This window comes from Piliocolobus tephrosceles, chromosome 10, assembly GCF_002776525.5.
Source record: "Piliocolobus tephrosceles isolate RC106 chromosome 10, ASM277652v3, whole genome shotgun sequence".
Classification (NCBI taxonomy): Eukaryota; Metazoa; Chordata; class Mammalia; order Primates; family Cercopithecidae; genus Piliocolobus; species Piliocolobus tephrosceles.
Genome location: NC_045443.1, coordinates 53,965,709 through 53,983,609, shown reverse-complemented (window position 1 = coordinate 53,983,609; position 17,901 = coordinate 53,965,709). Strand labels below are relative to the sequence as shown.

Sequence of the window (17,901 nt, the reverse complement as noted above, 5' to 3'; positions counted from 1 at the left end):
ACACCTGCTTTATGTGATTCTACGCTCGTCAGACTTGGCAAATGGTGGATCACAGAGATACATCCTTTGTTCCTTCACACTAGAGAACTTTGTGGTCCCATTTCTGCATCAGACTCTCCAAGCCATGAAAGTGTGAGCTGGGACCAGGCTTATCCCAAGGGATGGTGACCCTAGATGTTGAACCAAAGAATCACAGGAGGCTCCAGCATCATTCCCCTGCATCTTATGAAATTCTGGGTGTGGCCCCTCACTACTCACACCTCTGGTTTCCTTATTTCCTTTCCTTTACCACCTTCCCTTTTAGCTTTCTGTACATTATTTGCTAAATTGCCTAGAATGTCTTCTTCTCCTCCAAGTCCCGACCCTGAGAATTTTCTATGTCTCTGGCCCCAGTTCTCTGCTCCTCCTATATCTCATCCCCTCTTACAGTCAAGGCCTCTGCCCAGACAATTCCCTCAGCTGCCCAGTGAACTCATGATCCCACCTCATCATCTTGCCCAGGGCCAGTCATTGTTGACCTGAGTATCATCCCCATGGGGTGTCAGGCCTGAGTCCCCCAGGTCTTTCTGCTTTCTGGTGGCTAAGTTTCACATCACCAGCCTCCCCTATAGGAGGGCCCTGCTGCCTCTAGCCTCAGGACAATGGAGGTACACCCACCTTAGGAGAAATCCATTGCTTTTCATCCTCTCTCCTGGTGGAGACTTACCTAAGAATTCCAGAGAGCTGACGACCTGCAACTTGTTTCTCTTGGGGTTTGGAAGGTACAGAACTAATGTTGTTTGTTTTACATTAATAAATTTGTCTTGAGTATTTTCCCTGAAAATAAAACTTAAACTTATTTACATACCTGCACTCATTACAAAAGATTTTGATCTCTGGAGACCAAAATCCCCAGGCTGGGTTGGGGGTAGGGTGGCCACAGGATTTCTAGGGGAGCTGTCTGGGGTGAGTCCTCCTTTTTCATTTGCCTCCCTTACACCACCTGGGTGAGCCACCACTCATCAACAACATTGCCAGTGGATTCTTTCCCATTCTTGGCAGCTTTACCCATCAGGGCAGGGGGAGAGAAGGAGGCAGCCACCAGGCTGTCAGAGGTGACAAGGCTTCAGGTTGGACTTGAATTTCTTGCATCTGAGCTAATTGCTGTGGTTATGCATCCACCTATAAAAATTACAGCGTGGCTCACCCAGGGACCTAGATTTGTTGCAAGCTGTGGGAGGGAGGAGAGTTCTTCTTCCAGGTGATTTCCTTCAGACTGCCTGCTGGGGCTCAGAGGACCAGCTTCTTCCCTGTTGTCTCCTGAGCCCACTCCCTCTTGGCCATCACATTCCCCCTGCCCTATGGCGGCCCTCACAGACCTCTCATTTATGTACCGCTGGTTCAAGAACTGCAATCTGGTTGGCAACCTCTCGGAGAAGTACGTCTTCATCACAGGCTGTGACTCCGGCTTCGGGAACCTGCTGGCCAAACAGCTAGTTGATCGGGGCATGCGGGTGCTGGCTGCTTGCTTCACTGAGGAGGGAGCCCAGAAACTTCAGCAGGATACCTCCTATCGGCTGCAGACCACCCTACTGGATGTCACCAAGAGTGAAAGCATCAAGGCGGCGGCCCAGTGGTTGAGGGACCAAGTGGGCGAGCAAGGTGGGGCGAATTACATTCTTTGACTTTCTTGGTTTCTCCTTCCTCCTCTTCCTCTCTCCCGAAGCATTTGACAGTATCAGAGACCCTGATGTCCAGATGGGGTGGGAGGGGTGACATAGGAAAGGCTCCTGCTTCAATCTGGTTGGAAGCCACTGCGTAGTTTGGCCTGTTCACATGAAGGGGTGATTTCCCAAGGAAGTTTTCTGTCCTGGAAACTCAGAGAGATGGGAAAGAGGTCTCAATGGAAGTGAAGGGGGAGGATGTGTTCTGTGTGTCCAAATCTCTAAAAATGGACATGCCTGGCCGGGCATGGTGGCTCATGCCTATAAATCCAGCACTTTGGAAGGCCGAGGTGAGAAGATCATGAGGTCAAGAGATGGAGACCATCCCGGCCAACACAGTGAAACCCATTTCTACTAAAAAATACAAAAATTACCTGGGTGTGGTGGCATGTGCTTGTGGTCCCAGCTACTCGGGAGGCCGAGGCAGGAGCGTCACTTGAACCCTGGAGGCGGAGGTTGCAGTAAGCCAAGATTGCGCCACTGCACTCCAGCCTGGTGACAGCGAGACTCCATCTCAAAAAAAAAAAAAAAAAAAAAAAAAAAAATAGGATGTGCCTCTCTGAGGTTTCAGCAGTCCTAACCATCAGCTCCTGGGGGAAATACAAGCACATTTCTCATTGGGATCAGGATAAGGGGGAGGGGGAATGAGACAGGAGGTTGGATCCCATGAGGGGGTACAGTTTCTCTCCTTGACTATGTCAGGCAGGGGAGAAAGAGATCTGGTCTCTTCTTGACATCATGGTGGGTGTTGGTTTGACTTCTGGGCAAGTATGTACGTCAGAGTGGCTGTTCCTATTGGGAAAGGAAGCTGTGGACTGGGGCTGGCCCAGGACTGCGTGGGGACCTGCCTCATGCACTTCCAGCACACAGGGTGTGGGCCCAGGAACAGGAGGAACAGGATGGCTGGGTTGCAGAAGCAGCAGACTAGAGGAAGTCCTCCCTCCTAAAGGAACTAGTCTGGAGCCCATGCACAGGTCAGGGCAACAGAGCCCTGGAGCCAGGGGGATCCAGATAGTACCTCCCTGCTTGATTCTTCTCCTTAGCACTTATCACTAGTCAATGTACAATAGATTTTACTTATTTATTGTCTGTTTCCTCTGCTAGAATAAAGCTTCCTGGGGACAAGGATTTTTGTCCCTTTTATTTACTGTGCATCCTTAGTACCTGGAATAATGTCTGGCACCCAGTAAGGTACTCAATAAATAGTTTTTGAGTGAGCTAATTAATTAGTAGTTCAGCAAGAGTGAGCCTCTGTCTTCAGCAGGCTGTCTCAGCCAGTTCCCTACATTCAGCCTTGAGCCAATTGCCTCAATACCTCACTTAGCATGTTAGTTTCCTGTTGCTGTTGTAACAACACAACTGTACAGTCTGAAGACAATACACACATATTATCTTGTAGTTCCGGAAGAGTGATGTCCAAAATGGGCCTCACTGATCTAAAATCAAAGTCAGCAGAACTGTGTTCCTTCTGAAGGCCGTAGAGGAGAATCCGTCTCTGCCTTTTCCAGCTTCCACAGGCAGCTGACAACCCCTGGCTCCTGGCCTGCTACCTCCATCTTCAAGGCCTGCAAGGTTGAGCCCAGTCTTTTTCACACTTTTCTCAGTCTCTCTGATTCTCCGGTTTCTGCCTCCTTCCTCTTAGAAGGACTCATGATTATATTGCGCTCACCAGTTGAATCCAGGATAATTTCCCTGTGTTAACTTCCTCCGTAACTTTAAGGACAATTGATTAGTAACTTCCATTCCACCTGCAACCTTAATTCCCCTTTCCCATGTAATCCAGCAGATTCACAGGTTCCAGAGATAATGAGGCTGGGGACATCTTTGGGGGACCATTATTTTGCCTAAGCCACTGGGCAATATCCTTGTCTAAGAAGCACTGGGAACTGGGGTGGGTAGCGGGGTGGGAGAGGAAGTTCTTGTGTGCTTTCTCATTGCTCCTGAATGCAGAAAGGCAGGGAGATTGGGTAGGGGCATGGCTTCGGTGGGGACCCCGGCCCTAGAGGGAGGGGTGGACTAGGATTTATGTTTGTGTTGAGACCTGCCCTCAGGAGACAGTGGGATGTGCCTGCAGAGTATCTTGGGGCTGCTGAGGCTGGGGCTGTCAGGGGAATCACCAGGGCAGTAGGGCTTGGGGAATCCTTGCATGAAGGAGCTGGAAGGGGTCCTTGAGCAGTGCTTAGAGGGGTTTCCAGTGTGTCTTTAGCATCACCCTCCCTCTGGTGGAATTTTTTTTGAACTTCAATATGTAAAACAAATGAAAGGAGAGCTTCTCCTGCATTTTCCTCCCGCTAGAAGGCTTGCAAAATACAGTCTAGAAGCAACTGTTCTAGTCCGATCTGATGAAGAGTCAGAGGCGCAGAGAGGGAAATGACTTGTTCAAGGCTGGAGGTAAAACCAGGACTGGACCTGGCGCTCTTCAACCCTGGGCCCCTGCAGAGTTGAATGACCACACTTAGCATTATTTCTTTCCATTTGTACCAACCTAATTGAAATATCTCAAAGACAGTCCTCATCACATTTTCCATAATTATTTTATTTAAATAATTTATATATTTATTTATAAATATTATTATTTCCTTCCAGGCTTGTGAGTTCCTGGAGGGATAGGATGCTGTGTTGTTCATTTTATGTCTCCTTTGCCCTGTATTTTACTTTATTTTATTTTATATCATTTTATTTTTAGAGACAGGGTCTCACTCTGTCACCCAGGCTGGAGTGTAATGACACTATTTTAGCTCACGGTTACCTTGAACAAGGTAACCTGTAACCTGGGCTCAAGTGATTCTCCCACCTCAGCCTCCCAGTAGCTAGAACTACAGGTGCATACCACCACGCCTGACTAATTTTTTTTCTTTTTTGTAGAGATGGGAGTCTCACTCTGTTGCTCAGGCTGGTCTCAAACTCCTGGCCTCAAGTGATCCTCCCACCTCAGCCTCCCAAAGGCTTGTGATTACAGGTGTGGGTCACTGCACCTGGCCTCCTTCACCCTACAATTGTCACAGACTAGACACATGCATGAATAAATGTGTGAAGATGGATGAATGAATAAATGGATTGATTTTGGTAGTATGTGAAATGCAGTTGGTTATACTTAAGTGAATAGAGAGGGAGAAGCATGATGGGGAAGGGATCTGAACACTAATTCATTGGTATGAAAATGAAACTCTTATCCCAATGCTTATAGCTGAAATGCTGTTAGCTAACACCTTGATTGTAGCTGGTACAGAGTGCCAGCTAGTCGGCAGACTTTACTTGAATTGGGAAAAAGTGTCCCTTCAGGGAAAATGAATTAGTAAAAGATACACCTTCCTTTTATGTTATAGCCTGACCGGGTTGTGTCTTGTGCACCTGCTCAACCATCCTTGAAGGCACTGAGCCAGTGGGGAGCAAACCTTGGTTCTTTCCCAGACCCACTGATGATTTCTATGTGGTTCTCCATCTCGCCCCCAGGCCTCTGGGCCCTGGTGAACAATGCTGGTGTGGGCCTGCCCAGTGGTCCCAATGAATGGCTGACCAAGGAGGATTTTGTGAAGGTGATTAATGTGAACCTGGTGGGACTGATCGAAGTGACCCTTCACATGCTGCCCATGGTCAAGAGAGCCCGGGGCAGGGTTATCAACATGTCCAGCTGTGGTGGTCTTTTGGCCGTCATTGGTGGTGGCTACTGCGTCTCCAAGTTTGGCGTTGAGGCCTTCTCTGACAGCATCAGGTAACGGGGCCCTGGTACTAAACCACTCCAGGTGGAAATCCCGGGGGTTAGAGAGGGTTGGGTGTGACAGCTTGTGGGCAGGGGAATTCTGCAGACAGGAAGCTAACACAATAGCAGAAGGAAGGTTAGACCTCAAGGTGCTTTCTCCAAGGACCAAGAGAAGGTATGAGGAGAAGAGGTAGGGTGGAAATGCAAGGCATCAGGTGGGCCTTCCCTTGAGCTGCACCAGGGTGAGTGAAACCCTGTTTGGGCCTGTGAGAGGAGGAGGGAGAGTCCCCCAAACAGACAGACAGGCCTGGAGGCAGAGGTCCCCTCTGGAGGTCCTTAGAGGAGCATGCAGGTCTTGTGTAGACCCACACCCTTCACCACGTGGGTGTTGAGTGAGGAGTTGCTAATGGGAGGGACCTGGTGGGAGGCAAAGCTTGGCCTAGATTCCCTATTGACTTCTTCCCGCTGGTTATGCCTAATGCAAATTGCCCAGAGAGTGCTGGGCCACTCTGGGAAAAGGCTGAGTACCTAAGAAAGGGCTTATTTGCACAAAGGCAATGCCAGGGCCGTGTACAGGGGGTGGGGGAGGCATCTCTAGTTTCCTGAAAGACAAGCCCATCCAGAGGTGACTCTCTCTGATGATTGTCATCTTGAGACCCAGACTGAGTGCAACTCTTGTTTCCCAGGCGTGAGCTCCACTACTTTGGGGTAAAGGTCTGCATCATTGAGCCAGGGAACTATCGGACAGCCATTCTGGGCAAGGAGAGCCTGGAGTCACGCATGCGAAAGCTTTGGGAGAGGCTGCCTCAGGAGACCCGGGACAGCTATGGAGAGGAGTATTTCCGTAACTGTAAGTTCCTGGGGCAGGAGAGGGGTCTCTAAGGGGGCCGAGTGGGTCTTGGGGTCATTAGCTGGCTTTCCATTAACAGATGGTGAGACAAAATGCAGAGGAGTTCAGGACCCAAGGTCACACAGTGGCAGAGCTGGGGTTTGAGAATAGAGAGCAAGTGGCAGAATCATCACTGCTGGAGCGGTGCAGGGAGTTAAGGGCAATTCGGCCCACTCCTGGCACCTGCCCCCACAGCATCATGATGCAGGGGAATCAGGTGAAAATGTACTGAGATAAATACACTGAAGAGATCAAGAGCATGGCTGCTGGAGCCAGACTGCCTGGGTTCAAATCCTGGCTCTACTACTTACCAGCTAGGAGACTTTGGGCCTATTACCTAGTTTTCCCATGCCTGAGTTTTCTCATTTACAAAATGGAGCTAAAGATAGTGCCTCCTTCATGGGGTTGCTATGAGGGTTAGTATGTGTGAAGTGCTTTGCACATTCCGAGTGCTTGTTAATAAAGAAGAAAATGAGCACGTGGGGATTTAAAAGAGAGGGTCTCTAGGCACCTCTCTTTCTCTCCCTGAGCTGAGGGTCTCCTGTGAATCATTGGTGTTTTTGGAGGGTAGAGGTGGGACATGGCAGCTGTTTACCCTGCTGCCCCAAAACTTTGTGCTGCAAAAGTTGTCTGCTGGACATCATACATCAACAGAGCACAAAGCCAAGACAGCCATTTTTTTCACTTAATACATACACACTTTATTGCATTTTTGTTTTTTATTTTTGTTTTGAATCAGTAATACAAAACATGCAAGGCTGCCATGTCCCAAGCATGTGTGGGGCTGGAGAGCTGGAGCAGACATAGCGGTGTGCCTGCCCCTCACTGCCTGTAGCTTATGGCCCAGTGGGGGAGACAAACATTAATAAAAACACATGTGTTTATGGTAGATGTGGATAAGTGCAACAGAGGAGAAACAGGGTTGTGAAAGAAGAATGGAGCGGGAAGTTGGGGTCCCAATTCAGGTTATGGTGAAGGGGAGAGCTTCTCTGAGTTGACTTTGAGGAGGAATAAGAGTTAGGTGTTGCTGGGAAGGGGAAAGAAAGGACTTTTTTTCTGCAGGAAGGCTCTGAGGCAGGAAACTCCATTTGAGGAACTTTAAAGAAACCAGCAGGTGGGAAGCAATGGGAGGTAGCTGGAGTATACAGAATAAATTAGAGCATCAAAGCACACTGAGGATTAAGGGGTGAGGGACAGGAAGCCATCAAGGGTGAGTGCTAGCTTTACAGCTTGAAGAATATGGTGGATGGAGGTGTCATTCATTCTTTGATTTAGGGAAGCCTCAGGGAAAAATGTCTGGGGTACCCCTTAGATAAATTCATCTTTTAGTGCTAGACATGTTAGGATTCTGTGAGAGGAAAATGTCTAAGGATTTACATTAGTTGGGACTTACTCAGTGACAGCAGATCCAGTGCTAATTATTTAAGCAGAAAAGGAATTTCTTGCCTCACCTGACTAAAAAGTTGAGCAAGATAAGCTTCAGGTACAACCTGACCCAGACTGCAAATGATGTTGCTAGGACCTGGTTTCACCCATTTCTTGGCTCTGCTTCTTTTGCGTTGACTCCAATCTCTAAGCTGTCTCCCCTGTGGGAGCCGCATAACTGCAGCATCTCTTCACCTCCACCTAGGGTGAGGTCTGCTGGGAAAATAGGAGAGTTCTTTCCAGTGCCTCTCCCAAAAGGCCTAATGTACACTCTGACTTGGAGGACCTATGGTGGCCACATCATAGGGGACTACAAGATGCACCCAACCCTAAACCAGTCACTGCGCCCAGGGGAATGTGAAGGTGTGATTGGCTCAGGCTGTGCCGTGTGCTCTGCCCAGACCAATGGACACGGTGGTGGGGAGGCATAGGTCCCCAAAGGGAAATGTGCTGCCGTTGGGAGCAAGGAGAGTAGATGTTAGTGTGTGTGGGGAAGAATATTTATCCTCTGTGTGATCATTCTGAGCAAAGAGTAGTTCAAATTATTTGTGGAGCTGCTCTGAGGCTGGGGCAAAGTGGATTCAGCCAGTGTCTGGAGACCTCACAAAGTCGTTTTCTAAGTAAGCACTCAGGGTGAAGAGTGCTTGTAGCATCTTTAGTGTGGTCCATGGAAGAATACGTATAAAGGCAAACTCCTCTGAAAACCTTGTCCAAAAACTGGTATTGTTAAAGAATAGTAAGGATTGGGCCTATAAAATATGTTAGGCCAATTCACCTGTAGTCCACACCATAATTTCAGAGGAAAATTTTCAGGCAGTGGTCAACTACATTTAGATAAACATTTTCCCAAGTGGTTATACTAGAATTTTCGCTTCAGTTGCCCAGTGTTTATTGGGATACAGAGACAAGACAGTCTCCGGGAAACTAGCAGGGAAGATGTGAAAGTAAATACACCACCACATGAAGAATCTTACAATAATGGACATGCGTACAAAACAAAGCAGCAGTGCAGACTTCATTCCGCTGTCACAGAAGCCTTACAGAGGTGACAGTTAATGCCTTAGTGAGTTTTGAAGGACGAATAGGAGTATACCAACAGGGAAAGAGATGGTGGATGTTTTACACAAGAGGAAGGGTGTGAGCAACATTTTGGTGACCTGACGTAGCATTGTATGCTTTTGGAGGCAGTGCAGATTCAGGCTTGTATTCCAGCAGTCCCCCTAATCATGTTGTACAGCTCTCCAAACTTGTTTATCCATTTATAAAGTACAATTCCTCTCTCATGGATTGTTAGGAGATTTAAACAGAAATGCAAAATACTCAGCTCTGCCACAGTAAGAGCTGAACAAACCTTTGCCATTGCCATTATAGTCTGGCAGGAGTGCTGTGGGTGGTGATTGAGAAGGGGAGAGATTAGGAGTCAGATCATAAAATGCTTTGATTGCTATACTAAGGAGCATGGCTCTTATCCTAAAGGCATTAGAGAGCCTTGTAAATGGCTCTGAAATGGCGGATCAGATTTGTGTCACCGTGGGAAGGACAAACAGGCCACCTGGGAGACTACTGTAGAAACCCAGCGAAGGAATGATAAAGACATGAAGTTCTAAGTCATGGTGGTTCTGGTGGTGGGGGGTGGCTGTGTGACAGACAGAAGAGAGATTTAGGAGTAGTCCTAGAGCATCACTGGGTACAAACTTAGCAAGTTGCTGTGGCTGACCAAACAGGCCCCTGGCTTGTAACCCCTAAGAGCAGGCCTGCTACTTTATAGACTTTATCTTGCTTAATTCTCCCAATAACAAAAACGTTTTCCCAGGTGCCCAACTCCAAAGCCTATGTCATTCCTCACTGTGAAGGAGAGTGACAAGGCTGGATGGGTCCTTCAGTCTCCCTTCCCACTCCATGCCTAGCAGGGTGCCCAGCACTGAATGGCAGCTAATATCTATTTGAGAAAACAATGAAAGCAGGTGCCTTATACCCTTTCCCATGTGTGGGGTACCTTCTTCCACCCCACTGCCTGTGTAAGCCTTCCCCACTTCTCAGAACCCAGTCCCCAGCCCATCTCACCATGTCAACTTGCTCCACCTCCTCAGCCCACAAAGGTTTCCCTGGCTCCGAGGGGGCAGAGACAGCCCCTTGGGCATCCTGAACGATTCCTCTGGCCCTCAGCCCTACTGCTGGTGGCCTCTGTGCCAGCTCTATGGTCAGAGGTCAGGGTGTGGTTTCCCAAGACATTACTGCCTTATGGACAGTCTGGCTTTAAGTTAGTGTGGCTCTTGTTGAGATCCCAAAATGTAGTTTGGCTTTTTCCCTGCATCAGTTTTCTTTCCAGGAAACAGAAAATGGAGTTTCTCGGAGTCTGGGGTGAAGGGGACTGAAGTGACACTGCCCCGTTCTCACCACCACCCACAAGGATCCTGGCCCCAAGTGGGTGAATTCCTTGCCTGCCTGGACCATTCTCAAAGTCAGGGCAGCTTTGGCTTCCTCTCCATTTTCAAGTTTTCACCCCTCATCAGGGCAGTCTGACTTTGAAGCACCATTTTCTCTGGAGTCCTCAGGGCTCTCAGTGAAGCATGAATCCCCCTGTCCTGGGGTGAGGATGCACATGAGGGCCTGGTGGGTGTGTGGTGTGGCCCTTCTCCTATTTATGTCATGAGCTTTGGCAGACTTGTACCACCTGGGGGCTCTGTCCCCATCTCCACTCCTGTGTGCCAATGCAAACAGAACAGCCCCTCACATTTATGAGGGCCCCACGAGGTGCTTGTCTATTCCTTAAATTATTTGAGTCCACAATGGCCAATAGCCTTATGACCGAGGTAGGGGCAGTATTACTATTTTTAAATAATATTTTCTCCTCTATGTTTTTGTTTAAATGTGGGAACTCTAGGAAGTACATAGAAGGAAAAAAAAAAAAAGGCTGTCTTCCCATCATGTTTGCTATTCTGTACTCCCCCAGTGTCTACCCTGCTATTAATCATCTTTGTTATTCTCCAGGACAGACTTTTTTGTTTGTTTGTTTTTGTTTTTTTTTGAGACGGAGTCTCACTCTTGCCCAGGCTGGAATGCAGTGGTGCGATCTTAGGTCACTGCAACCTCCTCCTCCTGAGTTCAAGTGATTCTCATGCCTCAGCCTCCCTAGTAGCTGCGAATACAGGCACGTGCCACCATGCCCGGCTACTTTTTGTATTTTTAGTAGAGAGGAGTTGTCACCACATTGGCCAGGCTGGTCTCAAACTCCTGACCTCAGGTGATCGACCTGGCTCGGCCTCCCAAAGTACTGAGATTACAGGCCCGAGCCACTATGCCCAACCTTCAGGAAAGATAGTATTATCTCCACTTTACAGGTAATAAAAGTTTAAGCTCAAGGTAATATAACTAATAAATGGCACAGTTTTAAGAATGCTCACAGTTCTTCTCATCACCAGTCTGATGCAATAGTAGGAATTCAATGTATGATTGTTGAATTCAGGAAGATAAATAAGATAGATTATTTATTTATTTATTTATTTTGAGACAGCATATCATTCTGTTGCCCAGGCTTGAGTGCAATGGTGCGATCTCGGCTCACTAAAATCTCCGCCTCCTGGGTTCAAGTGATTCCATATCTCAGCCTCCTGAGTAGCTGGGATTACAGGCATGTGCCACCATGCCCGGCTAATTTTCATATTTTTAGTAGAGATGGAGTTTCACCATGTTGGCCAGGCTGAGATTATTTACAATAGTCTTATAAATGTGTGTTTGTATAAGGGACCACCTGGAGGGTGTGGCAGACCTGCCTGAAATGTTAGATCAGGGATCTCGTGGAAAGGGTAGTTGGACAGAATTCAGAAGAAATCATCTTTTATGAAGAATAACAGAGCCTTTTTCCCCTCTCTGCCCTCAAACAGATACTGACAAGTTAAAAAACATAATGCAGGTGGCAGAGCCCAGAGTCAGAGATGTCATCAACAGCATGGAGCATGCTATTGTTTCCCGGAGCCCGCGCATCCGCTACAACCCTGGCCTGGATGCCAAACTCCTCTACATCCCCCTGGCTAAGTTGCCCACCCCTGTAACAGATTTCATCCTGAGCCGGTACCTTCCAAGGCCAGCGGACAGTGTCTAAACTGGGGAGGCTCAATGGGTCAGTGGAGCCTAGAAGTGGGGGTGGAAGGAAGGACTGTGGGGTCACAAAAGGTGGTATCAGATATCCTGGGGGCACTGGCCGCAAAGGACACTTGGCTCAGCTGACACCCACTGCAGTCGAATTTACCAGTAACTTCTAACAGAAGACGAATGCCTCTTCCCACCCTCTGGGACCACACAGAAACCTGAGGTGGTATTTGCAAGTTCAGCGATCTGCAGCAATGGCTCCAAGGACATCTGTCACCCAGTCAGGATATGGCTTTTTCTGGTCCTGGAAAAGTCATGGAGAAGAAAACCAGCTCCTCAGGAATCATGAGCCCCTTTCAGTTATCACTGCCACTGAGAAATGCTGTGGGATAATCTTGCCTCCAGGAGAATCTAACCACCTTCCTACTGGGTGCCTCAATATGCATGACTTCATTCACATAATCCATCACTGAAGTACGTAGCAGGGCAGATAGGGAGTGCAAGATTACATCAGACAAAAGTTTAAAATATTTTCTCTCTTTTTAGATTCTTCTATCTATAGGTGATTGGGATCCACATGAAATAACATTCATTTATTTCATCACCTTTGAGTAATTTTTCAAATATTTATTGAGCACCTACTACCTACAAGGCACTTTGTAGGTGCTGGGGGAATATAAAGATGATTAAACCATGGTCTTGGTTATTTATTGTTTATTTTGTGTTTTGCTTTGCTTTGTTTTAGCACAGTATCTAGTAGCTTAGTTAGGACAAACGATGATAAGAGGAATAGAAATCAGAATACAAATTTTTAGAGCTATGAAGGACCCTGGAGGTGTTCATCCAATACTTCAAAAACTTGACTGTACCTTGTAATCACCCAGTTAATTAAAAAATACAGACTCCTGCACCAATATTAAAAAATCTGATTCAGTAGGACTGAGACAAGGCCCAGAAGTATGTGTTTGTAACAAGGACCTAGAAGATTCTGATGCACCTGAGCAATTGGGAGCCACTTATTCCATAGACTAAGTAACTTAACACTCAGAGGGGGAAGTGACCTACCTAAGCCCCCAGCTTAGTAACTAAGACAAGGATAGAAATGAGACGTTCAGACTCCCAGACCAGGATTCTTTTTCAGTTATAGGAAAATCCATTTCTGAAGTTAGTAACACTGTCAAATGAGTCATTGAACTAATTTTTTTAAAAAGGGCTTAAACTCCTGGGTCATATGAAGTTCTGTTGAAAAGACTTTTTTTATCTTGATAAATGGTCATGTAATAAAGGTCAGATGTTATTTTTTTAACTAAAATATCTTTAATTTGGGTCTCTTCAACATCTGAAAATAATAAAATATAATCCAGGTATATCTGCAAAGACTCTCTCCAAATAAGGTAACATTCACAGGTTCCAGGGGTTAGCTTCTAGATGTATCTTTGGGGAGCTACCATGCAACTCACTATAGTTTTAGCATTTCTATTCCTGGCACCAAATTCTAAATCAGATAGAATGCACTCAACAACGGGTAACAGAAAAGCCAACTCACAAGTAACAGAAAGACCAACTGGCTTAAACAATGAAGAGTGAGGGCAGGGCCCAGTGGCTGAATGATGGCATTGAGGCTGTAGGCTCTTTCTGCTTCTTTGCTCTGCTGCCCACAGTTTTAGCTTTACCCTTTGTTATTGTGGTGTGACTGCCAGGCAAAGGGAACTCTACATTTCCTCATTCACAACTTATAGAAGAAGGAAGAGCCTGCCTTTCCACAGCATTCAAGATTGAAGAAGTTTCTTTCCTAGAGCCCTCATCATGCGTCTCCTTGAATCTCATTGGCCCAAATTGGTTTAAGCTTGTCCACCCCTGACAAAGAGGTAAATTGCCATGAATTGCTTAGATTAATCACGGGACAGATGGGATGTTGGGAAATCAGTCACAATGCCTACTACCTTGGAAAATGCAAAACTCAGACATTGTGCTCTTGAGAGGGTTGAACAAAGGTCAAAAATAAATTTTCTGAAGACACAAAAATTTACTAAGGGGAAACTGGCTAGGTAATATTTTGAGATGATAATTTACACTTTTTCATTCCTCCCTATTTTTTTATGTCCCCTTCTTCCATTCAAATGGATAGCCAATTTGGTACTTCTTTACCTAGGGTGAGACGTTTGATGGGATAAAACACATAAATTTCCTGCACTTTCTCCAGCTGTAGTCTCCCCCAACCCTAATATATTTAGAAAAATTATAGAGTTTGGGGAAAGAAGTAAAACAGAATGTGACTTATGGGTGTACAAAATGACTCAGAGAAACAGAGACTTCCCCCTATGACAAAGAGATTCACTCTGATTAGAGAAGAAGGTGATGTTTGGGGTTCCCAGAAAAGGAGGGACGAGGGCTCACTTTCTGGAAGCACTGTGGGGGTACACCATGGGGAGGTGACAAGACTCAAGAGTCACAGCTACATTGTATGTTTAGGCAGCTGAGGCTCCAGGTGACCTCACAGGAGACTCATGTGTCCCACCATGGCAGGAAGGTAGTAGAAATTTGCTAGATATAAAGGGCATGTAGACTGGAACAGCAGACACTAAAGTGGCAACCTTTAGAAGATAAAAGTCTTAATTTTTTGGTCTGAGGGCCATCTCTCCACCTCATCATTAATAGCTGAGGTATTTTTTGAACTTATGAGCTGAGATTCATATATGCTCCACAGTTACATTTTGGTTGATTTCATGTTAGGACCATGACCTTTCTTACATAACTTTTGTATTTTCCTGGAGTTTTGAATTGCCTTTTCTTGTTCATTTATTCAGCTTCTTAATCATTTTAATCTCCATTTTTAAAGTAGGGGAGTAATGTGATCTGATTTATAATTTTAAAAGATCACTGGGGGGCTCTGTGGAGATTGAAATGAAAGAGCAATGGTGGAAGCAAGAAGGCCATTGCATAATCCAGGCAAGAGATGATAGTGCCCTAAGCTGAAATGGTGTTAGCAGGAATTATGATAATAGATGAAATCAAAATATAATTTGGAGGTAGAACCATTAATGGACTTTAACCATTAGTCAGTCTGTCAAGAAGAGTCTATCAGGCTCCTACTAAGTGCTAAATGTGGTTCCAGATTCTAGAGTTATAGTGGGGTATAAGACAGAGTCCTTGCCCTCAAAGAGTTTATATTCTAATGGAGGGAGGGGTTGGCCAATAGACATATAAAAAAGTGAATGAAATAATTTTATATACTGATAAGTGCTGTGGAGAAGAGAAAATATAATAATGTAATAGATGATCAGGGAGGCTGCTTACCGTTTTTTCTAATCAACATTATTGAGGTAAAGTTTGCATAAAAAGAAATACATTCAACTAAGTATACAGTCTGATGAGTCTTGTCATATGAATACACCTGTACAACCACCACCAGTCAAAATATAAAATGTTTTTCTCATCCTAGAAAGTTCCCTTGTACCTGTTTGCAGTTAATAATCCCTCCTCTCCACCCTGGCTCCAGACAACCACTGATGTGTTTCTGTCACTATAGATTCATTTTGAGGCTGCTTACTTTTCAAAAAGACCACTTTTGCTGCCATTGAGGAATGAATTGGAATGAACTGGATTGAAGAGGTGCAAGTCTAGACCTGAGAAGAGAAATGTGACAATAAAGTAATAGAAATAAAAATAACTGGCATTTATTGGACATTTATTCAGTCCAAGCACTGTGCTTAGTATTTCCCACACATTATCCATTCAATTTTATTCAATCTCTGCAACAAGTCCTGTGGGGTTACTCCTATGTTATAGAGGAGGAAACTGAGGCTCAGAGAGGTAAAGTAATTTGCACAAGACTACACCGCTAATAAATTGCAGAGTCAGAGTGCGGTTTGCCACATGTTACAATAGCAAGCACTTCCAGAGTGCTCACCACATGCCAGATACTGTTCTAAGCACTTTAATTTTCTTTTTTTATTATTATTTTTTATTTAAGTTCTGTGATACATGTGCAGAACATGCAGGTTTGTTACATAGGTATACATGTGCCATGGTGGTTTGCTGCACCTATCAACCCATTATCTAGGTTTTAAGTCCTGCATGCATTAGGTATTTGTCCTAATGCTCTCCCTCCCCTTGCCCCCTACCTTCCAACAGGCCCCGGTGTGTGATGTTCTCCTCCCTGTGTCCATGTGTTCTCATTGTTCAGCTCCCACTTATGAGTGAGAACATGTAGTGTTTTGTTTTCTCTTCCTGTGTTAGTTTGCTGATAATGATGGCTTCCAGACTCATCCATGTCCCTGCAAAGGACATGATCTCATTTTTTATGGCTGCATAGTATTCCATTGCATATACATGCCACATTTTCTTTATTCAGTCTATCACTGATGGACATTTGGATTGGTTCCAAGTCTTTGCTATTTGAATTAGTGGCACAACAAACATGTGTGCATGTGTCTTTATAGTAGAATGATTTATAATCCCTTGGGTATATACTCAGGAATGGGATTGCTGGGTCAAGTGGTATTTCTGGTTCTGGATCCTTGAGGAATCACGACACTGTCTTCCACAATAGTTGAACTAATTTACACTCTTACCAACAATGTAAAATTGTTCCTATTTCTCCACAGACTTACCAGCATCTGTTGTTCCAGCACTTTAATTTTCATGGCAATCCTGAAAAATAGGTGTTATCACTCCAGTTTTAGTAAGGAAGAAACGGAGGCCCAGAGTGGATGATTATAATACATAGCCTATAAGCATCTGGCAGAGCAGATCCTTTGAGTTCTGGAATGCTATTCTTTAATTGTCATTGCTTTATTTCATCCTGGGGAGCATGTCTGTACACATGCATTTACAGCAGGGTTTTCTGGCCAGCATCTGTAATGTGGCTTGCTTCTGTTTCCAAGAACCTTCTGAAACCTCTCCTAACTTGCCTTGTTTGGGGGCCTCTTATCCAATTTGTTCCCCTTGAAGACAGGTGCCTCTGTCCTCCAGGGGCTTCTTCTTTCTTGCGGGACTTGCCTGCCTTTCTCAGACATTTCAGAATCTCAGAAAGTTCCCTGATCTCCAGTGAACCTCAATCAAAAGGTGAGGAGAGCCAGGTGCAGTGACTCACGCCTGTATGTGGACAGATCACTTGAGCCCAGGAGTGCCAGACCAGCCTGGGCAACATGGCAAGACCTCCATCTCTACAAAAAATATAAAAAGTTATCCAGGCATAGTGGCGAGCACCTGTAGTCCCAGCTACCTGGCAGACTGAGGTGGGAGCATTGCTTGAGCCCAGGAGGTTGAGACTACAGTGAGCTGTGATCGTGCCACTGCACTCTAGCTTGGGAAAGAGGGTAAGACCGTGTCTCAAAAGAAAAAAGAAAAGAAAAGAAACAGTAAAGGGAAGTGAGAGAAAAGAGAGGAATTCAGAGGAACATGGGGATCATTGAGCTCCTGCCTGGCTATCATGTTTGGCATGTTCTTATACAGGAGCAGCATAAATACTGCCTCTACAGAGCAAATGGAAACAGAGGATTTTAATGCCAAACTTGGAACCATTAGAAGAAAAATCTGAGACAATTTAAATTGAATAGAGTTTGATTGAGCAAAGAACAATTTGAGAATCAGGCAGCCCTGGAACCAAAATAGGTTCAGAGAGTCTTCAACCCTACCACGTGGTGGAAGAAAAGTTATGGAGAGGAAAAGGAAAGTGATGTATAGAAAATGAAATGATGTACGGAAACAGCCAGAATGGTAATAGTTCAGTGGGCATTTGCCTTATTTGAACACAATTTAAACAGTTGGCCACCTTTGATTGACTGAAATTCAGTGATTGGTACAAGAGTAGGTTATAGTCTGTTTTCACAGACAATTAGGTTACAGTTCATTATACAGGGAAAACTTTATCCCAAACTTAATATATATAAGGAGGAGCTTTAGGCTAAACTTAATTTAACAGAACAACAAAGTGTTCCTCTGAGGCCAAGCATGATGATTCACACCTGTAAACCTAGTGCTTTGGGAGGTTGAGGCAGGAGTAGTACTTGAGGCCAGGAGTTTGAGATCAGCCTGGGCAACATAATGAGACCCATGTCTCTACAAAAAGTAAATTTTTTTTAATTAGCTGG

The 17,901-nt window shown here is 45.5% G+C and overlaps 1 protein-coding gene across 1 annotated transcript; it reads left to right on the top strand.

Annotated features, from left to right (window-relative positions):
- The first annotated feature begins 1,193 nt into the window (after nt 1-1,193).
- SDR9C7 (short chain dehydrogenase/reductase family 9C member 7) lies at nt 1,194-12,523 on the top strand. Its single transcript, XM_023210602.2, has 4 exons — nt 1,194-1,641; nt 5,157-5,415; nt 6,090-6,253; nt 11,602-12,523. The coding sequence occupies exons 1-4, from the start codon at nt 1,341-1,343 to the stop codon at nt 11,817-11,819; spliced, it is 942 nt and encodes a 313-aa protein (XP_023066370.1). The 5' UTR covers nt 1,194-1,340; the 3' UTR covers nt 11,820-12,523.
- The last annotated feature ends 5,378 nt before the right edge of the window (nt 12,524-17,901 follow it).

Coding starts and splice junctions, on each gene's coding strand:
- SDR9C7 (XM_023210602.2), top strand. CDS start 1,341: ATGGCGGCCCTCACAGACCTCTCATTTATGTACCGCTGGTTCAAGAAC. Junction 1,642..5,156: donor GGACCAAGTGGGCGAGCAAG/GTGGGGCGAATT, acceptor TCTCGCCCCCAG/GCCTCTGGGCCCTGGTGAAC. Junction 6,254..11,601: donor AGAGGAGTATTTCCGTAACT/GTAAGTTCCTGG, acceptor GCCCTCAAACAG/ATACTGACAAGTTAAAAAAC.